This window comes from Thalassophryne amazonica, chromosome 8, assembly GCF_902500255.1.
Source record: "Thalassophryne amazonica chromosome 8, fThaAma1.1, whole genome shotgun sequence".
NCBI lineage: Eukaryota > Metazoa > Chordata > Actinopteri > Batrachoidiformes > Batrachoididae > Thalassophryne > Thalassophryne amazonica.
The window spans coordinates 25,389,710-25,415,159 of NC_047110.1; the positions used below are offsets into that span (position 1 = coordinate 25,389,710).

General features: G+C 44.2%; 1 protein-coding gene across 1 annotated transcript in view; it reads left to right on the plus strand.

Moving 5' to 3' along the window:
• The window catches only part of si:dkey-106n21.1 (solute carrier family 23 member 1), a 228,439-nt gene that overhangs the window by 202,548 nt on the left and 441 nt on the right, over positions 1–25,450 (plus strand). The window contains 3 exon segments of the mRNA XM_034175892.1: positions 5,767–5,862; positions 25,342–25,373; positions 25,375–25,450. Coding sequence (XP_034031783.1) covers positions 5,767–5,862; positions 25,342–25,373; positions 25,375–25,450 — 204 coding nt within the window.

Genomic DNA, 25,450 nt, shown 5'->3' on the forward strand with positions numbered 1-25,450 from the left:
AATCATGGAGGGGTCTGAAATTTCATCTTAGATGCATGTCCACTGTGAGAGACATAATCTAAAAAAAAAAAAAAAAAAAAAAAATCCGGAAATCACAATGTAGATTTTTTAAATAATTTATTTGTATGTTACTGCTGCAGATAAGTATTTCAACACCTGTGAAAATCAATGTTAATATTTGGTAAAGTAGCCTTTGTTTGCAATTACAGAGGTCAAACATTTCCTGTAGTTTTTCACCAGGTTTACACACACTGCAGCAGGGATTGGCACCATTCCTCCACACAGATCTTCTCCAGATCAGCCAGGTTACTGACTGTTGCTGGAAACATGGAGTTTGAGCTCCTCCAAAGATTTTCTATGGGTTTAGGTCTGGAGACTGGCTAGGCCACTCCAGAACCTTGATATGCTTCTTACGGAGCCATCCACGACCCATCTTCAATGCTCTTAAATGAGGGAAGGAGGTTGTTCCCCCAAAATCTCGCAATACATGGCCCCGGTCATCCTCTCCTTAATGCAGTGCAGTCGTCCTGTCCCATGTGCAGAAAAACACCCCAAAGCATGATGTTTCCACCCCCATGCTTCACAGTAGGGGTGGTGTGTTTGGGATGGTACTCAGCATTCTTCTTCCTCCAAACACGGCGAGTGGAATTAAGACCAAAAAGTTCTATTTTGGTCTCATCTGACCACATAACTTTCTCCCATGACTGCTCTGGATCATCCAAATGGTCATGGCAAAACTTAAGATGGGCCTGGACGTGTGGCTGATTTAAGCAGGGGAACCTTCCTTGCCATTGCATGATTTTCACCCATGAGTCCTAGTGTATTACCACAGTAACCTTGGAACAGTGGTGTCCAGCTCATCTTCAGGTCATTGACCAGCTCCTCTTGTGCAGTTATGGCTGATTCTCACCTTTCTTAGGATCACTGATACGCCACGAGGTGGGATCTTGCATGGGAGCCCAGTCCCGAGGGAGATTGACAGTCATGTTTAGCTTCTTCCTTTTTTCTAATAATTGCTCCAACATTGATCTTTTTCACCAAGCTGCTTGGCAATTGCCCGTAGCCCTTTCTAGCCTTGTGGAGGTCTACAATTTTGTCTCTCTGGTCTTAGCATGTTAGTAGTTGGTGTCTTACTGATTGTGTGGGGGGGACAGGTGTCTTTATGCAGCTAACAACCTCAATAGGTGCTTCTGATGTGGAATAATAAGTGCAGTGAGGTGGACTTTTTAGAGCGGACTACAGGTCTTTTGAGGGCCAGAATTTTTGCTGTTGGCAGGTGTTGAAATACTTATTTGCAGCAGTAACATGCAAATAAATTATTAAAAAATCATACATTGGGAATTTCCGGCTTTTTTTTTTTTTTTTTTTTTTTTTTAGTTAGGTCCTCACAGTGGACATGCACCTAAGATGAAAAATTTCAGACCCTCCATGATTCTAAGTGGGAGAACTTGCAAAAACGCAGGTGTTCAAATACTTATTTTCCTCACTGTAGATATTAGGGCATGAAGACTGAACTGAATTTTGGAGGTGATCCACATCTGGATTCTGCATCAGCATTTCATTTATGCGCTTCACTTTGTTTGAATTTGAGGATTATGTCAAAACTACTTCACAGATACGACATCACACGTAAAACAAGATCAGGAAGGCACTATTTCTTTTAGCTTGTGAATTAAATATCAGATTGTAAGATTTTGATCAGTTGTAGCATTCTGATCAGTATGCAATTCTTGCATTGTGTTCTGGAATCCAAGATGGATGTAAAGTCCGGGTCACGATATAGAATCACATATCTTTATTCTGAGTCCTTGTCAACTCTTGGTGGGCGTAAGAAATCTCAGCTTGCTCTTGTTTCATGTGTGAATGCAGCAGACAATTGGACCAAGGTTCATCCAATGGCAGTGAATCCAAGGTGACTGGAACTTGAAGCCTGCTTGCAGCCTTTGTCTGCCTTTCCACCCACATCTATCATCTTTCCACGTGATTCACCAATGACAAATTGCTGATGGTCCACTCTTCATCTGAAATGTCGCCCTTGACCGTACAGCTATATGCATTGCTGCTAAGTAGAGCATATGTTTCTGATGGCATTGCTCTCATTGCCACTGGATTACACAGGCCTCTCTACCAAGACACTCTACACCACTGGTGTGTGTCCAGCATAATATCTGAAACACCCGAAACACCCTGTGGCCCCAGCCGAATCACTGTTGATCTGCCCCACCTTAGCATCACAAGATGCTCTGTGACAAGAAGACATACAATTTTCAGTCACTTTCACATAAAGCCATCATGAAAAATATGGCCCTTGTCTTAAATGTCAGGGTAATTTTCTGTCTTTGTAACAGATGAGCCCAGACTTTTTTGATCGTGGGTTTCAATAGAGATGTTTAAATGTGTGTCATCAGCAATTATGATAATGACGGTAGTTTTAGATTCTCTCAGAGGAAGCATGTAGAATGAGAACTGTTCTGAATGATGGACATGTGGTCCCTGAAGGCTAACAAAAATTCTTCTCTGTCATATAGACCCAGAAATAAATGATGACATACTTAGAAAATGACAGAGTCCTACGTTGTATCATGCTTTACACTTGAAGCAGTTGTTATTTTCACACCAAGCCCCATTTTTTTTCCCTTAATACCTGTGATACTTGAACATCTTCATCTAAAAAGCAGGTGTGGTCAATAGGTATACAACTTTTTTTTTGCAACCCCATAGTCCTGTTCCTGTATATTCGGACAAGCTTTTGCTTGAAAACAATGAAAATTAGGGAATAACCCTGTTGTGTCTAATGATTTGCAGACATTAATGCTGGATTTTACAGTTGCAATTGAGTTTTAAACTGCATTGAGTAATTCCATATCAGAATCCACATCAATACTTTCGTATGGTAGCTTAAATCCATGCTCTCAGCTGACAGTGCCATTATTGACACCTGCGTAGAAACTTGGTCAGTGGTCAGTAATACATCAAATGTGAAAACGGTTGAATATTTTGGCACTGTCAACGCGATATTTTATGGTCTGAAATCTCACACAATTAACCAATCAGATTTGCAGAACAAATGTAATTAGAATAGAATCAATGTTTTTTTTTTTTTTTTATCAAAACAGTTCACTCATGACTAACTTTGAAATGTTTATACTCTGTTCCATTTGGGTGGATTTCCGAAAACTAGAAGCCTGTTTCAATAATAAACAAAAATGGCAAAAATCACAATGACTCAGCAACACAATCTAATCACCACTGAAGTCTTACAAATGCTAAGAATTTATTGAAAGCCAAGAGTGTTATGCAACCTTGCCCATATTCAGACAGGTTTTGCATAAGAGTACAAACGTGGGTTCATGGGTGAACTTTTTTAAGGGTAGCTCAAAAGGGAGTTCACTTTTGTTTATCTGTGCATAAATGCTCATCTAAATATGATACAGGAAATGTTTTTAAGGAATAAAGTTAAAAATTTGTATCCCTAGTGGTTGAGCACAAAAATGGCACGTCATCTGTCACAATATTAGAGGATTTTAGTGACTGCTGTTTTTGTGACTGCCTATTGTTGGAGACTTAGAGAAGGCATCCCACTTGCTTTGTTAAGAAATATTTAAGCAGCTATCACACTGTGACAGACTAAGGAAACCTATGGGCAGTGGAAATAAAATTTAGATATGTTTGACATTCATTAAATATGTTTCTTAGCTGATGTCAGCTGATAGCCAGCAAGTCCATCAGAAAATTTTAAGCATACTCAAGGTGGCCGATGAAGACAGCAGATGTTGTACATGCTGGCTGTTGTGCATCTCTCTTGGAAAATCTGAGTAAAATTGCTTTTTCCAGACATTGTTTGGAAAAAGATTAAAAAGTTGATTATTTTGTTTTGATTAAAATATAAAGAAGTCCAGAAAATGATAGGCTGCTCAGCTAAAATGATCTCAAATGCTTTAAAATAGCAACCAAAATAAGATGCATGTGGATGAAAATAAAATTGCCATTCAAATGGATCAAAGAATAGCCAGAATGGCAAATATTCTGCCAATGATCAGCTCCAGGGTTATCAAAGAAGATGTGAAGTTACCTGTGAGTACTGTAACTATTAGAAGGTGCCTATGTGAAGCCAAATTAATGGCAAGAAGCCCCCACAAAGTCCCACTGCTGAAAAAAACACAACATTTGCTGAATAGGTTACAATCTGCCAAACAACACATTGACTGGCCTAAAGACAAATGGTGCAACATTTTGTGGACTGATAGAAGTAGTATTGGGTTTTTTTTTGGGGGGGGGGGGGGGGGGGGTCTAAGGGTCACAGACAGTTTGTCATACAACCCCCAAGAACTTAATTCAAGCCACAGTACACTGTGAAGACAGTGAAGTATGGTGGAGGAAACATTATGATATGGGGATGTTTCTCATACTATGGTGTCGCAACTATTTATGCAACCCGGTGTCACGGCAAGTCGTGATTCAGCAGCACAAAATATACAGTAACCTATTGGTTTGTGATATTGTGAGGAAAAGTGCCTCATTTTCGTCACGGCAGCACAAATTCATTCTAATTCATTCTGTGATGGCTGCACAAAATTAAAAGTGAAGTGGGGGGGGGGTCGGGGATGGTTATGGTTAGGGGTAGGAGTAGGGTTAGGTTATGGTTAAGGTTAGGGTTGGGGGAAGGAATAGGGTTAGGTTATGGTTAAGGTTAGGGTTGGGGGTGAGAGTAGGGTTAGTAATAGTGAGTTAAAAAAAAAAGTGAGACTGGGCTGATTTATCACATACCAGGGATCATGCATCAGTTTGAATACATCAAAATAAAACCCCAATTCCAATGAAGTTGGGACGTTGTGTAAAATGTAAATAAAAACAGAACACTATGATTTGCAAATCCGTTTCAACCTAACATAATATAATCAGAAGATTCAGAGAATCTGGAGAAGGCCGAAAACCAACATTGAGTACCTGTGACCTTCGATCCCTCAGTTGGCACTGCATTAAAAACTGACATTATTGTGTAAAGGATCTTAACGCGCGGGCTCAGGAACACTTCAGAAAACCACTGTCAGTTAACACAGTTCGTCGCTACATCTACAAGTGCAAGATAAAACTCTACCATGCAAAGCGAAAGCCATACATCAACATGGCTTCGTAGTAAAAGAGTGCAGGTACTAAACTGGTCTGCCTGCAGTCCAGACCTGTCACCCATTGAAAATGTGTGGGGCATTATGAAGTGCAAAATATGACAACGGAGACCCCGGACTGTTGAACAACTGAAGTCATACATAACTGATAAACAATAAAGTTTATCAGTTTGAACATTAAATATCTTGTCTTTGTGGTGTATTCAGTTGAATACAGGTTGAAGAGGATTTGCAAATCATTGCATTCTGTTTTTATTTTCATTTTACACAACATCCCAACTTCATTGGAATTGGGGTTGTACTTCAGTGATTCACAGGAAAGATAACTCTTCAAGCATTTTTCAGTTTATACAGTAAAGGTTTGGATTTGTAAAGAAAAATGCAGACAGTGATGTTTTTTAATCAGAAAAGACAAACAAGCCAGGAGCGACCCTGGCCTCGCTGATCCTTCCGACCTAAGTAAACAATGCATTTTTCCTTCACAATCACAATTGCGAAAATGTATGTCTGAAAAGTCCAGAAATATCAACTTTCCTATCCAGTAAATTCTATTTGACGGCATAATGGATAAAAACACAGTTCAGTCTTTACTATCATGCTGCTATTGACTCTCTCTTTCTGTCTCTGTATGCATTTGAAGGAATAATAGAGCTGGACCAAGTGATTGTCATACTCTTCACCACACACATGTTCATCGGAGGATTTTTTGGGTTTATCCTGGACAACACCATTCCAGGTATGACACAATCCTTTCAGTGCAGACATTTCTGAATTTTCATTCAAGAAAAAAAGAATAAATCCAGGCTCAAGTTTCCCCTGTCCCTTACGGCAAGCTGTATCTGAGATTTCAAGTGTTCCTTCTCTGTTCCACTCCACCATGTAACCTTAGAACTGTTCATACAACGCAACAAACTTATGCCGTGTACAGCCACAGATGCCTATAACCCCTTGGGAGTTACAATAGATCTCTCGATGGTTTCCCTTATGAGTTCCACTGTGTAGAGTTTGTCCAGTCACAGCCACAGAAGCCAAAGTAAAAAAAAAACACACTTCAGGCATCACTGCTGCAAGTTACATGTTGATGAGCATTTTGGCAGCCGTGTTAGCAGATTACATCTTTCACACCGCCTGCATGAGTGTGTCTTAGACACGTGTCTAGACTACTACTTTTCATACATGCCACGAGCAAAGTACAGTTAAAATAGACAGAATAATTATGTGTTGACATCATTCGGACATTCCAACAATATTAAATAATTAACATTTACTGGACTTTGTTTGACTGCAGAAGAGGTCACAAACATGAAATCTGCAAATAAACACTTCTAAACCCTCCTCAGCTAAAGTCACCCACAGTATATGGATTCCAAAAATCGTGTAATGTATCTTTAATCAATTGATTTATTTTTAAGTTTAGATGTTTAGTTTAGAGAGTGCCAAGATGCCGCCGTTGTGTCTGGCTGCTCGTCTGCTGCTCTCCAGTCTGTTTGTTATTTTATTGTTTTTAATTTATGCTGTTTTTGAGTCAGATGCCCTGCGGGTGTATGATCGCCAAACTCTGCTGGATCTCCAGCCCCCGGTTCATGGTGTGGTTATCGGCAGGTGGACAGAACTTTCCGCCCCCATTTTTATCGGAGGTGCCGGCTTTTCTGTGCCGTGCTCCTACGCTGCCTTTCGGCCAAAAGCACAGTCGTCACCGCGGGAGACGAAGTGGACGTCTGGTGAAGCTGAAGCTCTGTTTGGCCTGCTGTTTGGCTTCCGGACGAGCTGTGCACAGAATTCTGGCAGGATCTGTGCTGCCCTGGCGCCTTGTGGATCCGGTTAGAGCCTGTGTGGTGCCGCTGGACATCAGATCCCTGTCCTCGAAATCACTGTTGATTAATGATTTAATCATGGATCATCATTTAGATATGATTGGCTTGTGTGATACCTGGCTCAAACCCACAAATCTCCTTCCTCTGAATGAGGCCTGTCCACCAGTGTACATATTTAGTCACGTGTCTCTTGGTGTGAAGCAAGCGGGGGGTGTGGCTTTTATTTACAAATCTAGGTTTTCTTTATTAGCTGTTGGGGGTCAGAAATATAATTCCTTTGAGCATCTGACTCTCCGTTATGCCTGTGATGCTAAGTACTGTCAGGGTCATAAAACTGGAGCTCAGCGATGTTATTTTGTCACTGTTTATAGGCCCCCTGGCCCATATTGTGACTTCTTAGATGAATTTGGTGCATTCATCTCTAGTTTGTCAACTAGTGCAGATAGCATTTTGATTATTGGTGACTTTAACATTCATATAAATAAGCCCTCTGATCCCCTTAGCAAATCATTTATGCAAATTGTGGATGCTTTAGGATTCCAGCAATGCATTCAGGACTCGACACACATTAGTGGAAATACCCTGGATCTGGTTCTTGCACGTGGGTTTGCTGTCACATATATTGACATTTTGCCTCTCACATCTGTAGTCTCTGACCATTTACTTATCAGGTTTACATTTACGCTGCCACGTTTAGTGGAACAACAACCTTGTCTACAACTGCAGTGTCGTATTAAACCCTCAACTATGACTGAACTTGAGGCCAGACTACCTGATATTTTAGCTTTGAATCTGGAGAATGCTAAATCAGTGGACAGCCTCGCGGATAGTCTAAATTTAACGCTTAAAACTACACTTGATAAGATTGCGCCTCCTCTTTAAGGTCACGCCCTCCTAAGGCACGGTCACCTTGGTTCAGTGATTATTTGCGTGACCTCAGGCAGAAGGCTAGAGGTTTGGAACGGAAATGGCATTATTCCAAATTAGAGGTGTTCCGCCTTGTGTGGCGGGATGCTATTTTAGATTATAAGCATGCACTACTGGCCACAAAGCGGACCTATTACTCTGATTTGATCAGTAAAAACAAACATAACTCAAAGTTTTTGTTTGACACGGTCGCATTTCTTATTCACGGGCAGCCACTTGTTAGTCGTTCTCCCGTTTCAGCACAGGATTTCTTGGATTATTTTGAGAAGAAAATAGAACATATTAGGCTGAGCATATCTCAGCACGCCTCGGCCCAGCCATTAAAACCTGCTATGGAGGTGGGCACTACCATTGAGGTGTTACCTAGATTGACAGAATTTAATAGTATTTCATTGGGCGTGCTGACGAAACTTGTGGCGTCTACAAAAAGCACAACCTGTTTATTTGATCCTATACCAATAAAACTGTTTAAGGACCTGTGGCCCACTCTTGGGCCGACTGTGCTGGAAATTATTAATGTGTCATTAACCTCTGGATCTATTCCGAAATGTTTTAAATCAGCAGTGATTAAACCATTACTTAAGAAATCTAATCTTGACCCTAGTGTATTGAAAAATTATAGGCCGATATCAAATCTATCATTCTGTTCCAAAATTTTAGAAAAGGTGGTTTCACGGCAGCTCATAGACCACCTTACTGAGAATGATCTTTCTGAGCCGCTGCAGTCTGCTTTTAGGAAATATCACTCCACCGAGACAGCGCTCACTAAAGTTGTGAATGATCTTCTGCGAGCAATGGACTCAGATACCGCTACGGTTTTGGTGTTGTTAGATCTCAGTGCTGCATTTGATACCGTGGATCATCATATTTTGCTCAATAGGTTGGAGAATTTTTTGGGGATTACTGGAAGTGCCCTTGCCTGGTTGACGTCATATCTGTCTAGTCGTTCTCAATGTGTCTTGTATAATGGCACTACCTCTGACCTTGCTGACATGAGATTTGGGGTTCCACAGGGATCTGTTTTAGGCCCCTTGCTTTTCTCCCTGTATGTGGCACCCCTTGGGTGTATACTGCGGAGTTTTGGGATTGCCTTTCATTGTTATGCTGATGATACTCAGTTGTACATGCCGATAACTGCGGGAAATCTCATTCCCATGAAATCCCTGGAGGACTGTCTTCTATCAGTGAGAAGTTGGATGTCTAGTAACTTCCTACTTTTAAACTTTGATAAGACTGAAATGATGGTTCTTGGTCCAGCGAGACATCGGCATCAGTTTGACCAGCTGGCGCTCAGCCTGGGTTCCTGTGTCATACATCATACAGACAAATTGAGGAACCTTGGGATAATTTTTGATCCCATGTTGTCTTTTGACCTCCACATCAGGGATGTTACTAGGACTGCTTTTTTCCATCTGAGAAATATAGCGAGGGTCCGCCCCATCCTGTCCATGGCTGATGCTGAGACCCTGATTCATGCTTTTGTTTCTTCTAGACTAGATTATTGTAATGTTCTATTTTCAGGGTTACCACAGTCCAGCATTAGGGGTCTTCAGCTAGTTCTGAATGCTGCCCGCCACACTTCCTGACACGTAGCAGAAGGTCTGAACATATCACACCATTTTGGCATCTTTGCACTTGCTCCCTGTCTCTGTGAGAGCAGATTTTAAGGTTTTGTTATTGACTTATAAGGTTGTTCATGGACTGGCGCCATTTTATCTGGCTGATCTGGTGGAACTCTACGTGCCGGCCCAGGCTTTGCGGTCGCAGGATGCGGGACTTCTCTGTGTTCCCAGGGTGAAGAAGAAGTCAGCAGGTCAAAGAGCCTTTTCGTATCGTGCACCCACCCTGTGGAACAGTCTTCCTGCGTGAGGCAGTCTGAGTCTGTGGACATTTTTAGGTCAAGACTCAAAAGCTATTTTTATTCTCTTTCTTATGGATAGTTTTTATTTTTATTTGTTTTATTCTTTTACTTCTGTTTTTATTTATGTATTTGAATTTTTTATTCATTTTAAATTATATATTCAATTTTATGTTGACTTGTTTTATGTAAGGCGCCTTGAGACGGCTTGTGCTGTGATTTGGCTCATTATAAGCTAATTAAATTAAATTAAATTAGATATTATAATACATTGAACGCAAGGTGTGCCTTCCCAAAGGTCCTCTCAGTTGACTGCTTGATCAGCCAAATGAGCAAGTAAGAAAAAAGAAACAATGAAATGTGCGCACGTGCACACAAAAGCCCAAGATGACTGTACTCTCTAAAAATCATGCCTACAATCAGTCAGAGAAGATGCAGAGTGTGGAATAAAAGCTATTATTATATGGCTGCGACGCTACGCGCACTCTGATTGCATGATTAACGGCCAGATATTTTCCCATATTGGACCGGTTTCCATGGCAATCACTCCAAAACGCTTATTTTCTTTAAAAACCACGAAGCTAAAAAACACGATTAGAAAAAGCAAGTCGGACATGAAACGTATTCCATAAATACCTAAACAGCATCTGAAAAAGCACACAGATTGAAAAGCTTACCAGCTAACGACCGGACCATCTTTTAGCAAGTTCTTCATGGAGGTGTAGCGAACAAGTTGGACTACAAGCCGTCAGCAGCTTTCATATTCGGGCAGTACTGTAAGATTGAGTGTTTATATAGAATAGCCATATAATAACGAATTATTAACCTCAGTTGCTCGGTCTCTATTGGGATATCAGACCTCCGTGTTTTTCACACGGACCTCACTTCACTCGGTCTGTACTGACAACACGTCAGTCTGATATTTCCCCGTACTGTTGTGTGTTGGGGGGTGTGGCTGGACATTTTGGTGTTCTTTTCTTTTCTTTGCTCTCCAGGTGGCATGGAAACTGATTTGTCTGTGGAAAAGGTGCTGACTGAAGAGTCCTTCACCCTCATCAACATCATGTGCAGCACCTGTGGATGGTGCTCACACCCTCATCAACATCATGTGCAGCACCTGTGGATGGTGCTCACATGCAACCTTAAAGACTTTCAGCTGAAGCAGATAATTAGATGGCGTTCTGCATTTAAGCCATGTGTGATTCAAGCAGAATTGCCGGGAACTCGACCTTGTGATTTTCGTTTGTGAGACGCTGAGGACCGCGCCTGGGTTTGACACATCGAGCCTGTGAAGCAGGAAGGGTGAGAGACACATGCTGTCAGTACACATCAGAGGTGATTAATTGTTTGACTACTCGTTGATAGTAACTTGGTATTTTGTTACGCAGTATATTTGAATTGAGATGAGAATTGTGCAGCTTGCTTCTCACTGCTGTGGCGTGCGGACGAGTGATCCTCCACCTGTTGTGAGAAGCTGCTCATTTGCATAAAGTTTAAAATACAGACCTGAATGTGTTGCTGATAGTGTGTGTCTTTTGAAGGATATTAGTTGTAACTGCTGACTTACCTCACTTCTTCTATCCTTCGCAGAGAGTCGGTTTGTCGTGTCCACCTGGGGGGTGTTTGGCGATAATAGTGAGTCCAGAAGCGCCGGGCTTCGATCCTTTTGGGCGCTGGAGAGCGTGCCAGCCTTCACTCCACCAGAATGACGCTGTTTTAGTTTTCTACACTTTATTATGCACCAGAGGGTGAATTAATAAATTGTTTTTGTTATTGGAACCGCTTCTGGTTATTTTGGCGCTGGGTTCCGTCAGACGCAGGTCCGCCTCCTCAACCCGCGTCGACACATAACACGTACAGACCAAACAGTCAGCTAATAATCCTTTATTATCAAAGACAAATAATGTGGAAATGCAGCCTTATGTATAAATGCACACACGTGTCTGCCAGAAGTGACGTGCACACAATAATGGTAGTGTTTTATAGGTGTAAAACTCAGAAGAGTTGGGACAGTGGATGTTAACCACTATGTTACATCACCTTTCCTTCTAACAACACTCAGTAACTGAGGACACTATCGTTGAAGCTTTGTAGGTGGAATTCTTCCCATTTTTGTTTGATGTACGACTCCAGTTGTTCAACAGTCCGGGTCTCCATTGTCGTATTTAGCGCTTCATAATGCGCCACACATTTTCAATGGGTGACAGATCTGGACTGCAGGCAGGCCAGTCTAGTACCCGCACTCTTTTACTATGATGCCACACTGTTGTAACACGTGCAGAATGTGGTTTGGCATTGTCTTACTGAAATAAGCAGGAATGTCCCTGAAAAAGACGTTCCTTGGATGGCAGCATGTTTAGTTTAGTTTATTAAGATCCCCATTAGCCACTGAAAATCAGTAGCTATTCTTCCTGGGGTCTTTTAAAATTCATTACATTCATTTTTCAATACACACACACACACACACACACACACACACCTTAAGTATGAAAGCCCATAGTTGACTCTAAACTCATGAATTTCCACTTCCATTAAAATCAGATCTGAAATGTGAATAACATAATATACAAAAAAGTAACAGTACAGCTCACTTGAAAAATGTACAAAAATATAAAATAAAAAAAAAAAAAATAAAAAAAAAAAAAATATATATATATATATATATATATATATATATATATATATATATATATATATATATATATATATATATATATATGTTGTGTGGGCCGCCAGAAGAGGAGGTACTGCTGGCCCACCACCAGAGGGCGCCCTGCCTGAAGTGCGGGCTTCAGGCACGAGAGGGCGCTGCCACCACGGACGCAGCCGGGGGTGACAGCTGTCACTCATTATCTCTTGACAGCTGTCACCCATCTACATTACATCATCTCACTCCATAAAGACCGGACGTCATCTCCACCTTGTTGCCGAGATATCATCTACCTATGAAGGTAATAGTCTCTGCCGTATTAAGTAATTATAACTTACGTGTGATCTGTTAGCAGCCGTTGTCCTGTGGTGCCTTGTCAGCTGGATTGGCGGTTTGTGAGAGTGCCGATGTCTTCGCCTCTCACTCCCTCCAGATAAGTGATTCAACAGGAGCTGCATGAGTGTGTGATTAGAGGTGGAGGTGACTTTCCACCTTCTGACTGTTTTTTGTTACTGGGTGTACACACACCCACGTCTCACTGTTTGTGCTCCTCACCAGCAGTACCAGATCCGACAGTCGGGGACGGTGATCACCTGGGAATTCGGGACTTGGCGGCTCCAGTATTCACCGGGTTCTGTGGCGGTGGAAATCGTGTGGTTCCCGGCTCTTCTCAGGACAGACGTCTTCTATCCTCGAGCCTGCCCACACGTCACCTTTGTGGATTGACTGTTATCAGATTCTGAGATTGTCTGTATATTCGTTGTGCACATTCACAACATTAAATTGTTACTTTTTGGCTCATCTATTGACCGTTCATTTGCGCCCCCCTGTTGTGGGTCCGTGTCACTACACTTTCCCCAACAGGATATCTTCGGCCAACGTCATGGATCCCGAGGGGGCGTCACCATCTGTTGGACAGCCAATGGAAAGCAGGGTGCACAGGCGTCGGCTGGAGGCGTGATTGGTGGGTTGCAGCACATCCTCACCGCCTTTACCGCTCGGGAGGGACCTGATGACCGAGCAACACATCATACTTAATCGCAGGATGGAGGTCTCACCGCACAATTGGAAGCGGCGCGCTCAAGGGCCGCTGCTGCAGCCTCCTCCTCCCTGCCGACCCGGTGCAGCATACAGACATTCCACTGGTCATTCAAACGACCCCCCCCACCAATCCCCTAAAGCATACATAAGCCCCCCCAGAGCCGTACGGAGGTTGTGTGGAGACGTGCGCAGACTTTCTTAAGCAGTGTTCACTTGTCTTTGCACAGCGTCCCGTGATGTACGCGTCTGATGCCAGCAAGGTGGCTTACGTGATTAATTTGCTTCGAGGTGAGGCACGCGCTTGGGCTACAGCGCTTTGGGAACAAAGTTCACGGCTCCTTGCCTCTTATACTGGGTTTGTGAGGGAGCTCTTCCGCAGGTGGGCCTGGACCGAGGGCACACCGACCTCTCCCTCCACTACGGGAAATAATGGGGGCTGATACCCCAAACACACCTCAAACGGGAGAGGCGGTGGCAGAGGAAACCTGGCTGTTATGCGCATACTCGATCCAGGCCAGATGTTTACTCCAGGCCGTCGGGTGTGCGGACGTTACACAACGCAGGGCTTGCTCCAATTCCTGATTGGCCCGTTCTGCCTGTCTATTGGTCTGCGGGTGATACCCGGATGAGAGGCTCACAGTGGCCCCCAGTTCCCGGCAGAAGCTCCTCCAGATGTGTGACGAGAACTGGGGACCACGATCAGAGACGATGTCGATGGGTATCCCATGCAGACGGACGACGTGGTGGACCAGGAGGTCTGCTGTCTCCTGGGCTGTTGGGAGCTTCGGGAGGGCCACGAAGTGGGCCGCCTTGGAGAATCGGTCCACTATCGTGAAGATGGTGGTTGCCCTGGGACGGCGGGAGGCCCGTGACGACATCCAGGCCGATGTGGGACCAGGGGCGATGAGGCACAGGTAGCGGCTGGAGAAGTCCTTGGGACCTTTTATGGTCTGCCTTGCCCCTGGCACAGGTGGTGCAGGCCTGGATGTACTCCCGGACGTCGGCCTCCATAGACGCCCCCAGAAGCGCTGCCGGACAACTGCCACGGTCCTTCGCACCCCTGGATGACAGGAGAGCTTGGAACCGTGACAGAAGTCCAAGACTGCAGCTCTGGCCTCTGGTGGGACGTACAAACGGTTCTTCGGACCTGTTCCTGGGTCCGGGCTCCGTGCCAGGGCCTCCCGGACGATCTTCTCCACGTCCCAGGTGAGGGTGGCCACGATAGTGGACTCAGGCAGGATGGGCTCCGGTGGATCCGACAGTGCAGTTTTGACCTCCTCTTCGTGTACCCGGGACAAGGCATCCAACCTCTGGTTCTTGGTCCCAGGGCGATAGGTGATCCGGAAGTCAAAACGCCCGAAGAACAGTGACCAGCGGGCTTGCCTGGGGTTCAGCCGCTTGGCGGTCCTGATATTCTCCAGGTTCCGATGGTCAGTGAAAACCGTGAACGGCACAGACGCTCCCTCCAACAGGTGTCTCCACTCCTCAAGAGCCTCTTTCACCGCAAGGAGTTCTCGATTGCCGACATCATAGTTCCGTTCAGCCGGGGTCAACCTGCGTGAAAAGTAGGCACACGGGTGAAGAACCTTATCAGTCTCTCCGCTCTGGGATAGCACGGCTCCTATCCCTGAGTCAGAGGCGTCCACTTCAACCACGAACTGGCGGCTAGGGTCGGGCTGCACCAAAACTGGCGCAGTAGAGAACCGTCGTTTCAACTCCTTGAACGCGGCTTTGCACCGATCCAACCAGGTGAAGGAGACTTTTGGAGAGGTCAGGGCTGTCAGGGCGCTAACTACCTGACTGTAGCCCTTAATGAACCTCCTATAGAAATTAGCGAAGCCGAGGAACTGTTGCAGCTTCCTACGGCTTGTTGGTTGGGGCCAATCTCTCACCGCCGCAACCTTGGCCGGATCAGGGGCGACGGAGTTAGAGGAGATGATAAACCCAGGAAGGACAAAGACGTGCGGTGAAACTCGCACTTCTCGCCCTTCACAAACAGTCGGTTCTCTAACAACCGCTGCAGGACCTGACGTACATGCTGGACATGGGTCTCAGGATCCGGAGAAAAGATGAGAATATCGTCCAGATATACGAAGGCGAATCGGTGCAGGAAGTCCCGCAAGACGTCGTTAACCAAGGCTTGGAACGTCGCGGGGGCGTTGGTGAGGCCGAACGGCATGACCAGGTACTCAAAGTGACCTAACGGGGTGTTAAATGCCGTCTTCCATTCGTCTCCCTTCCGGATCCGAACCAGGTGATACGCATTTCTAAGATCCAGCTTGGTAAAGATTTTGGCTCCATGCAGGGGGGTGAACACAGAATCCAACAATGGCAACGGGTATCGGTTGCGAACCGTAATCTCATTCATCCCCCTGTAATCAATGCATGGACGGAGTCCGCCATCTTTCTTGCCCACAAAAAAAAACCTGCCCCCATCGGGGAGGTGGAGTTCCGGATCAGCCCGGCAGCTAATGAGTCCCGGATGTAGGTCTCCATTGATTCGCGCTCAGGTCGTGAGAGGTTGTACAGCCTGCTGGACGGGAACTCAGCGCCTGGAACCAAATCAATGGCACAATCATACGGACGGTGCGGGGGAAGGGTGAGTGCCAGATCCTTGCTGAAGCGTCAGCAAGATCGTGGTACTCAACCGGCACTGCCGTCAGATTGGGAGGGACTTTGACCTCCTCCTTAGCCTGTAAACCGGGAGGAACCGAGGATCCTAAACACACCCGATGGCAGGTTTCGCTCCACTGAACCACCACCCCAGACGGCCAATCAATCCGGGGATTGTGCTTCAACATCCATGGGAAGCCCAAAATCACGCGGATGTAGAAGGAGTTACAAAAACTCAATCTCCTCCCTATGGCTTCCAGACACCACCAGAGTTACTGGTCGTGTCTTGTGTGTGATTAAAGGGAGGAGGGTGCCATCTAGTGCCCGCACCTGCAATGGCGAAGGAAGCGCCACCAGAGGGAGCCCTACCTCCCTTGCCCATCTGCTGTCTAGCAAATTCCCTTCTGACCCCGTGTCCACCAGTGCTGGGGCTTGAAGGGTTAAATCCCCGCTCAGGATTGTAACTGGGAGTCGTGTGGCAATCTATGTGTCCCACGTGAATGTTTTGACCCCCCTTAGCCCAGTCTCTGAGGGCGGTTTTGTTGTGGCCGTTTGGGGCAGTTTTTCTGTATGTGCTCCTTTGAGCTGCAGAGAAAACACTCCCCGCGGACCAGCCTCCTCATTTTGGCCCTGTGCGTTTCCCTAACAACGTCAGCAGAGGGAGCTGTTGCCCCACGGAGCGCTGCGGCTGTGGAGCGTGGGAGGGCGGCCCCTTTTCGAACCCGTAAGGGAGAGGGACGGCGCGTATCTGGCCACGTCCTTCGCCTCGCTCCCGACGGCGTTCCTCCAACCGATTGTCTAACCGTATAACGAGATCGATAAGCCCATCTAAATCCCGCGGTTCCTCCTTAGCAACCAGATGCTCCTTCAGGACTGATGACAGTCCGTTTATGAAGGCGGTGCGGAGCGCAACGTTATTCCAGCCGGACCTCGCAGCCGCGATGCAGAAGTCGACTGCATATTCGGCTGCGCACCAGCGCCCCTGTCGCATTGACAGCAGCATTGTTGAAGCGGTCTCTCCTCTGTTAGGGGATCAAACACTGTTCTGAACTCCCCCACAAACCCAGTGTATGCTGATAACAACCGTGGTTCTGTTCCCAGAGCGCCGTAGCCCAGGCGCGTGCCTTACCCCGAAGCAAAGCAATCACATAAGCTATTTTACTAGCATCTGACGCGTACATGACGGGACGTTGTGCGAAGACGAACACTGCATGAGAAAGTCCGCGCACGTCTCCACACAACCTCCGTACGGCTCAGGAGGGCTTATGTATGCTTCAGGGGATGGTGGGAGGGGTTGTTGAACCACCACTGGAACGTTCATATCCTGCACAGGGTCGGCAGGAGGAGGAGCTGCAGCAGCGCCCTGAGCGCTCGCCGCCACTGCGCGGAGAGCCTCCACCCTGCGGTTCAGGAGGATGTTTTGCTTGGTCATTTGATCCAACCGAGCCGTAAAGGTGGTGAGAATGTGCTGCAGCTCACCAATCACGCCTCCTGCAGACGCCTGCGCTCCCTGCTCTCCCATTGGTCGTTCAACAGCCGGGTGACGCCCTTCGGAGTCCATGACGCTGGCCGAGATATCCTGTTGTGAAAGTGTAGTGACACGGACCCACAACAGGGGGTGCAAATGAACGGTCAATAGATGAGCCAAACAGTAACAATTTAATGTTGTGAAGGTGCACAACGATATACAGACAATCTCAGAATATGATTACAGTCAATCCACAAAGGTGACGTGTGGGCAGGCTCGAGGATAGAAGACATCTGTCCTGAGAAGAGCCGGAACCACACGATTTCCGCCGCCACCGAACCTGGTGAATACTGGAGCCGCCAAGTCCCGAATTCCCAGGTGATCACCGTCCCCGACTGTCGGATCTGGTACTGCTGGCGAAGAACAAAGACAGTCAAGTGTGGGTGTGTGTACACCCCGTAACAACAACGGTGGGAATGCCACCTCCACCTCTAACACAATATCTGGCAGAGTACCGCAGTGATTCCTCAGGGGAAAAGAGTGCCGTCCAGCACTCTCTCAGCTTCCACCGACAGAGGTACCGGTACTCCTGCAAACACTCACAATATACAAATTATATTGTACCACACAAACGGCTGAGGATATTACCTCCAAAGAAGTACGATATCTCGGCGATGAGGTGGAGATGATGTCTGGGTTTTATGGAGTGCGATGATGAAGAATGAGTGACAGCTGTCACTCCCGGCTGTGTCCGTGGCGGCAGTGCTCTCTCGTGCCTGAAGCCCGCACTTCAGGCAGGGCGCCCTCTGGTGGTGGGCCAGCAGTACCTCCTATTCTGGCGGCCACACAACAAAAATCTCCACAGCTTTACTTGGGTTCTGTTCTTGTTTTACTTCTGACCAGTTTATGCTTTGTACATCTGTAACAAAATCATCCTTGTTAAAATTCTTAAGATTTCGTTTACTAATAAATTTTTGACCAGGTTTAGGTACTTTTGTTTTCTTATAATTGCAGTTAAATTGTGGTCACTGCAACCAACAGGAACAGAAATTGCCTCAGTGCATAATTCTGGAACATTGTAAACATTAGATCAAGCAGAGTTGCTGAGCAAGTTCCATCAGCTTTTACATTTATTCTAGTGTATTTACTGACAAGTTGTGACAAATTACAAGTTTTAGCAGTTGAAGATAATTTATCTTTTAAAGCACAACTTTCAGCTTTGAAATCAATATTTAGATCTCCTAAAAATAAATTTCATTTCCTTTATCACATACACCATCTAACATTTCACAGTTGGTCAAGATACATTACTGAGCATTTGGTGGTCTGTAACAGCACCCAAGCAGCAGGTTTTAAATGAGGTAATTGTAACTGAATCCACATAATTTCAATTCCTTGAATATTAAGATATTTCGGATTTTAACTGGAATGACTTTGAACATAACAAGCTACTCCTCCACCATTTAAATTTCGATCTAATCTATAAAAATTATATCCATATATACTTAAAGAGGAGCTGTTAATAGTTGAGTCCAAATGGGTTTCTGACAACAAATACATGTAAATTATACTCCTGTATTAAATTAAAAACTTCATTCACTTTTTCCTTAAACTGCACACATTCAAATGAGCTATTTTAAATCCTTTTATCTAACATAAAATTCATCCAATGTTCTTGCTATAATTTTACTTTAATGTTACATAGAGCTTTCATAACAAATAAACATGATAATCACACATCCATTCAACCACACACACTCTCACACATAAATTCACCATGTAATGAAAACAAATATCAACTGAGCTACGCCTGCTCTGAATATAAATAATAAAAAAAAAAACATATAGGCTTTTAGAACTAAGGTTGATTACTTCCATCATCAAAATTAGTCCTTAACTTATATTTCCATATCTAAGATTAAGTGCCTCCTGCGCTCAGTCCCAATAGACCTAGGCCCATTAGTCCCATGTGTCCCAACATGTGTCCTCAACCCCACTTGTCTCTGGAACTTGTCTTGAATTTATCCAGTATTATTTACCCTGGCTCAATGACAGTTTTGACATACATGTCCGCCGCACTGTGTTCGGTGAACTTTTTTGTCTCACCTCTGAATGTTATTATCAGCGTGGCTGGATGAAGCATCCCGTGCCTTACTCCAGCATCCCGCAGTTTTGTCCTGATCTCCCGAAAACTGGCTCCTTTCTTTGCCATCTCTGCAGTCAGGTCCGGGAAAATCCTCAGTTTCATTCCTCGAATGTGTAGCACCCCCTCTTTTTTCGCAATTTTCAGAATCTCCTCTCTCGTCGATCTTTTCTGGAGGCGCACAGTCTTTGCTCGTTCCTTGACTTTCCCCGCTGGGCCGACCCAGTGCGCCATTTCCACCTCTGGCTCCGACTGTAACTTCTCTTCAAACAGTGTTGTATGTGTTGCCCCAAAACCTGGATGTACCTTTCAGCATTGATGGTGCCATCACAGATGTGTAAGTTGTCCATGCCATGGGCACCAACACACCCCCATACCATCACAGATGCTGGCTTTTGAACTTTGCGCTGGTAACATTCTGGATTGTCTTTTTCCTCTTTTGTCCAGAGGACACAATGTCCATGATTTCCAAAAACAATTTGAAATGTGGACTCATCAGACCACAGCACACTTTTTCACTTTGCATCTGTCCATTTCAAATGAGCTCGGGCCCAGAGAAGGTGGCTGTGTTTCTGGATGTTGTTGATGTATGGCTTTCGCTTTGCATCGTAGAGTTTTAACTTGCACTTGTCGATGTAGTGACAAACTGTGTTAACTGAAAATGGTTTTCTGAAGTGTTCCTGAGCCCACGCGTTAAGATCCTTTACACAATGATGTAGGTTTTTAATGCAGTACCGCCTGAGGGATCAAAGGTCACGGACATTCAGTGTTGGTTTTCGACCTTGCTGCTCACATGAAGAAAGTTCTCCAGATTCTCTGAATCTTCTGATTATATTATGGACTGTAGATGATGGAATCCCTAAATTCCTTGCAATTGAACATTGAGAAACACTGTTCTTAAACTGTCTGGACTATTTTTTTCATGCAGTTGTTCACAAAGTTGGGATCCTCACTCCATCTTTGCTTGTGAATGGCTGAGACTTTGGGGGATGCTCCTTTAATACCCAATCTTGACACTCACCTGTTTACAATTAGGTGTTCTTTGAGCATTCATCAACTTTCCGAGTCTTTTGTTGCCCTGTCCCAACTTTTCTGAAATGTGTTGCAGGCATCCATTTCAAAATGAGCAAATATTTGCATAAAAACAATAAAGTTTATCAGTTTAACATTAAATATCTTGTCTTTGCTGTGTATTCAATTGAATATAGGTTGAAGAGGATTTGCCATTGTATTTTGTTTTTATTTACATTTTACACAACATCCCAACTTCATTGGAATTGGAGTTGTACATATGGTCCTACTCTGGCCAGAGTGGGACCATATGTTCACTGTCAGTGTGAATTTAATACTGGTGATTTTACTGTGTACTTGTCTAATCAAAACTGGCTGTATAATTGAAGATTTATATGTGCAATAACACTTATATATTGTTTCTTCAATTACTTATGGGGGGATGCAATACATTTGCTTCGTGGTTTAACACTGTTGCCTCACAGGAAGAAGGTCCTGGGATCACTTCCCTCCTGATCCTTTATGTGTGGAGTTTGCATCTTCTTCCTGTCTTTGCATGGGCTCCATCTGGGTGCTATGGCTTTGTCCTGTGTCCAAAGACATGAAGGTTAGAGGAAATAGAAACTCCAAATTGACCCAGGTTGTGAGTGACCATGCGAGTGTGTTTGTCTGTCAATTAGTTCAGGAGCCAGTCATCAATTTTGACCTGATTGGTACCACTGAAGGCGACCAAACCACACTTAGACTCCAGCCTCGGTGTACCATGACCTACACAAAAATGCATGACAACCATCACAGGGTGGTTGCTGTAGCCAGCAATGAAGAATTACACAGAGGTCAAAATCTAAAAATGCTCCAATCATATTAAAAACTATATCACATTATTTGTCTGATCATAATGATTCCAAAAAGCTATAGTTTGGACTATCTGTGATGGAATGTTGTGGAGTTATGGGGTTAAAACAGCAAAAATGGTGACAAAGATCAGTTTGTAGGGTTCAAAAGTTAAAGTTGCTCCAATTTCAGTTAAAAAAAAAATGATGCAAGTTATTGGTTGAAATGAAAGGATTAATAAATTGAATAGTTTTGACTGTGTTGAATGTTTGCTCTTCAAAGTAAAGGTCAAGCAAGGTTGACGTCAATTGGATTCTATGACAGATGGTATATGTTACCCTGTAACATGATAACTAAGCATGACAGATGGTGCAAACTATTCCTTATTAGAACCCTATCAAGCCAAACAATGATTTGCATAATTTTTTACTGAAATTGGAGCAACTTTAACTTTTGACCACTTTACAAACTGAAATTGACCTTTGTCACCATTTTTGCTGTTTTAACCCCAAAACTCCAGAACATTCCATCATAGATGATCCAAACTACACCTGTTTGAATCTTTATGATCAGATAAATAATGTGATATAGTTTTCAACATGATTGTAGCATTTTTCAGTTCATCTTCTGTGTAATTCTTCATTGACCCCTAGCTGGCTACAGATACCACCCTGGGATGGTTATCATACAACCCCTGGCAAAAATTATGGACTCACCGGCCTCGGAGGATGTTCATTCAGTTGTGTAATTTTGTAGAAAAAAAGCAGATCACAGACATGACACAAAACTAAAGTCATTTCAAATGGCAACTTTCTGGCTTTAAGAAACACTGTAAGAAATCAGGAAAAAAAATTGTGGCAGTCAGTAACGGTTACTTTTTTAGACCAACCAGAGGGAAAAAAATATGGAATCACTCAATTCTGAGGAAAAAATTATGGAATCATGGAAAACAAAAGAACGCTCCAACACATCACTAGTATTTTGTTGCACCACCTCTGGCTTTTATAACAGCTTGCAGTCTCTGAGGCATGGACTTAATGAGTGACAAACAGTACTCTTCATCAATCTGGTTCCAACTTTCTCTGATTGCTGTTGCCAGATCAGCTTTGCAGGTTGGAGCCTTGTCATGGACCATTTTCTTCAACTTCCACCAAAGATTTTCAATTGGATTAAGATCCGGACTATTTGCAGGCCATGACATTGACCCTATGTGTCTTTTTGCAAGGAATGTTTTCACAGTTTTTGCTCTATGGCAAGATGTATTATCATCTTGAAAAATGATTTCATCATCCCCAAACATCCTTTCAATTGTTGGGATAAGAAAAGTGTCCAAAATATCAACGTAAACTTGTGCATTTATTGATGATGTAATGACAGCCATCTCCCCAGTGCCTTTACCTGACATGCAGCCCCATATCATCAATGACTGTGGAAATTTACATGTTCTCTTCAGGCAGTCATCTTTATAAATCTCATTGGAACGGCACCAAACAAAGTTCCAGCATCATCACCTTGCCCAATGCAGATTCGAGAATCATCACTGAATATGACTTTCATCCAGTCATCCACAGTCCACGATTGCTTTTCCTTAGCCCATTGTAACCTTGATTTTTTCTGTTTAGGTGTTAATGATGGCTTTCGTTTAGCTTTTCTGTATGTAAATCCCATTTCCTTTAGGCGGTTTCTTACAGTTCGGTCACAGATGTTGACTCCAGTTTCCTCCCATTCGTTCCTCATTTTTTTTGTTGTGCATTTTTGATTTTTGAGACATATTGCTTTAAGTTTTCTGTTGGGAAGGTGTAGTGACACGGACCCACAACAGGGGGCGGTAATGAATGGACAATGGATGAGCCAAAAAGTAACAATTTAATGTTCTGAATTGCACAACGGAATACAGACAATTGCAGTTGAGGAGTTCAGTCAATCATACACAAAGTGACGTGTGGGCAGGCTCGAGGACAGAAGACGTCTGTCTAGAGAAGAGCGGCGCCCACACGGCTTCCACTGCCAACGGATCTGAAGAACACCGGAGCCGCCAAGTCCTGGGTCCCAGGTGGCCACCGTCTCCAGCTGTCAGACCAGGTACTGCTGGCAGAAACAGAAACAGTTAATGGTGGGTGTGTGAATCGTTCCCTGAGTAGTTCCTCCGGGAGGGAGAACCTCCACCTCCAGATACAATATCACCCATGCAGCTCCTGTTGGTCTTCTTCCTGGATGGAGTGAGAGACGAAGACGTCGTCCTCTCACTGTCCGCCAATCCAGCCTTAAATAGACTTCGCAGGAACATGGCTGCACACAGACCACTGTTTTCAGACAATGAATAATCACAGCAGAGAAAATTACCTTGTTCGGTAGCTGATTTCTCGGCGAGGAGGTGGAGTTGCAGTCGGGCCTTTGTAGTGATGGTGATGAGTGACAGCTGTCACTCCCAGCCGCTCGACGCCCTCTCGTGCTTGGAGCCCGCACTCCAAGCAGGGCGCCATCTGGTGGTGGTGGGCCAGCAGTACCTCCTCTTCAGCGGCCCACACAACATTTTCTGTCTTGACGCTTTGATGTCTTCCTTGGTCTACCAGTATGTTTGCCTTTAACACCTTCCCATGTGTTGTATTTACCCTCTTTTAAGAGTTTGATCATCCTCTCCTTTGTTTCAATCGACATCTCTCGTGTTGGAGCCATGATTCATGTCAGTCCACTTGGTGCAACAGCTCTCCAAGGTGTGATCATCCTTTTTAGATGCAGACTAATGAGCAGATCTGATTTGATGCAGGTGTAGTTTTGGGGATGAAAAGTTACAGGGTGATTCCATAATTTATTCCTCAGAATTGAGTGAGTCCATATTTTTTCCCCTCTGCTTGGTCTAAAAAAGTAACCGTTACTGACTGCCACAATTATTTTTCCTGATTTCTTATAGTGTTTCTTAAGCCAGAAAGTTGCCATTTGAAATGACTTTAGTTTTGTGTCATGTCTGTGATCTGCTTTTTTTCTACAAAATTAAACAACTGGATGAACATCCTCGAGGCAGGTGATTCCATAATTATTGCCAGGGGTTGTACATTTTGTGTAGGCCATGGTACACTGAGGCTGTAGTTGGTCACCTTCAGTAGTACCAAAAACCTACTTGGCTCATGGACTTGGAATGAGCAGGTATAGAAATCAGTCAGGGAATGAATTAATTATTTACAGGGCGTAGAAATGAATGGACTCTCCATAAAAATAGTCATCATTCATGAGTGTACATGCGATTTTTAAAAAAATGTGAAATCAGACAAATCAAAGCCAAAAATTGGACTTCATTTCAAAATGGCTTCATATATACAAGTAGTAGGGCTGTTCATGTTATATAGTGAAAAATAAAAGTTGTGAGAGACTTCGGGCCACATGTTGTTTTTGTTCCACTTTGGGTTTATAGATGCAGACCAAATTTGAACTCAATCAAATAAGATTTAGAGGTCCCCCAGAGTGACACATTTTCCTCTCCCTCCACTGGCAGGGCACGTCACCCTAACGGGAGGAGACTCTGATGCCATTTTTTTTTTTACAGGCACACATGGCTTCTCATGGCAAAAAGTGGTGGTTGATTGGTCACCCAGAGGAGACATTACTGGAATTACTGGATTACTACATTGCTTGTTTGGGGAAAATTGTGCTTGGTGGGGACCCTAAACAATGTCCGATTACAATAAAATTTGGCACAGATCTTTATTTTATTAGTGTAGCAAGTACAACATGTGACCCAAACGATTTTGCAACATTTGACATTTTGAACAGGTCTAATACATAGGCAAAATTACCAAAAAGGAATTGTCCAGTCACTTATGGACCCAATAATATGTGTATTTTTTCTTTTTCTGTTTAGGCACCGACAAAGAAAGGGGCCTCACAAACTGGAAACAATTTTCAAGATAACCAAAATGAAAACAAACACGTGTGTGATCTGTCCTGCTACGATATCCCGTCGTGGTGGG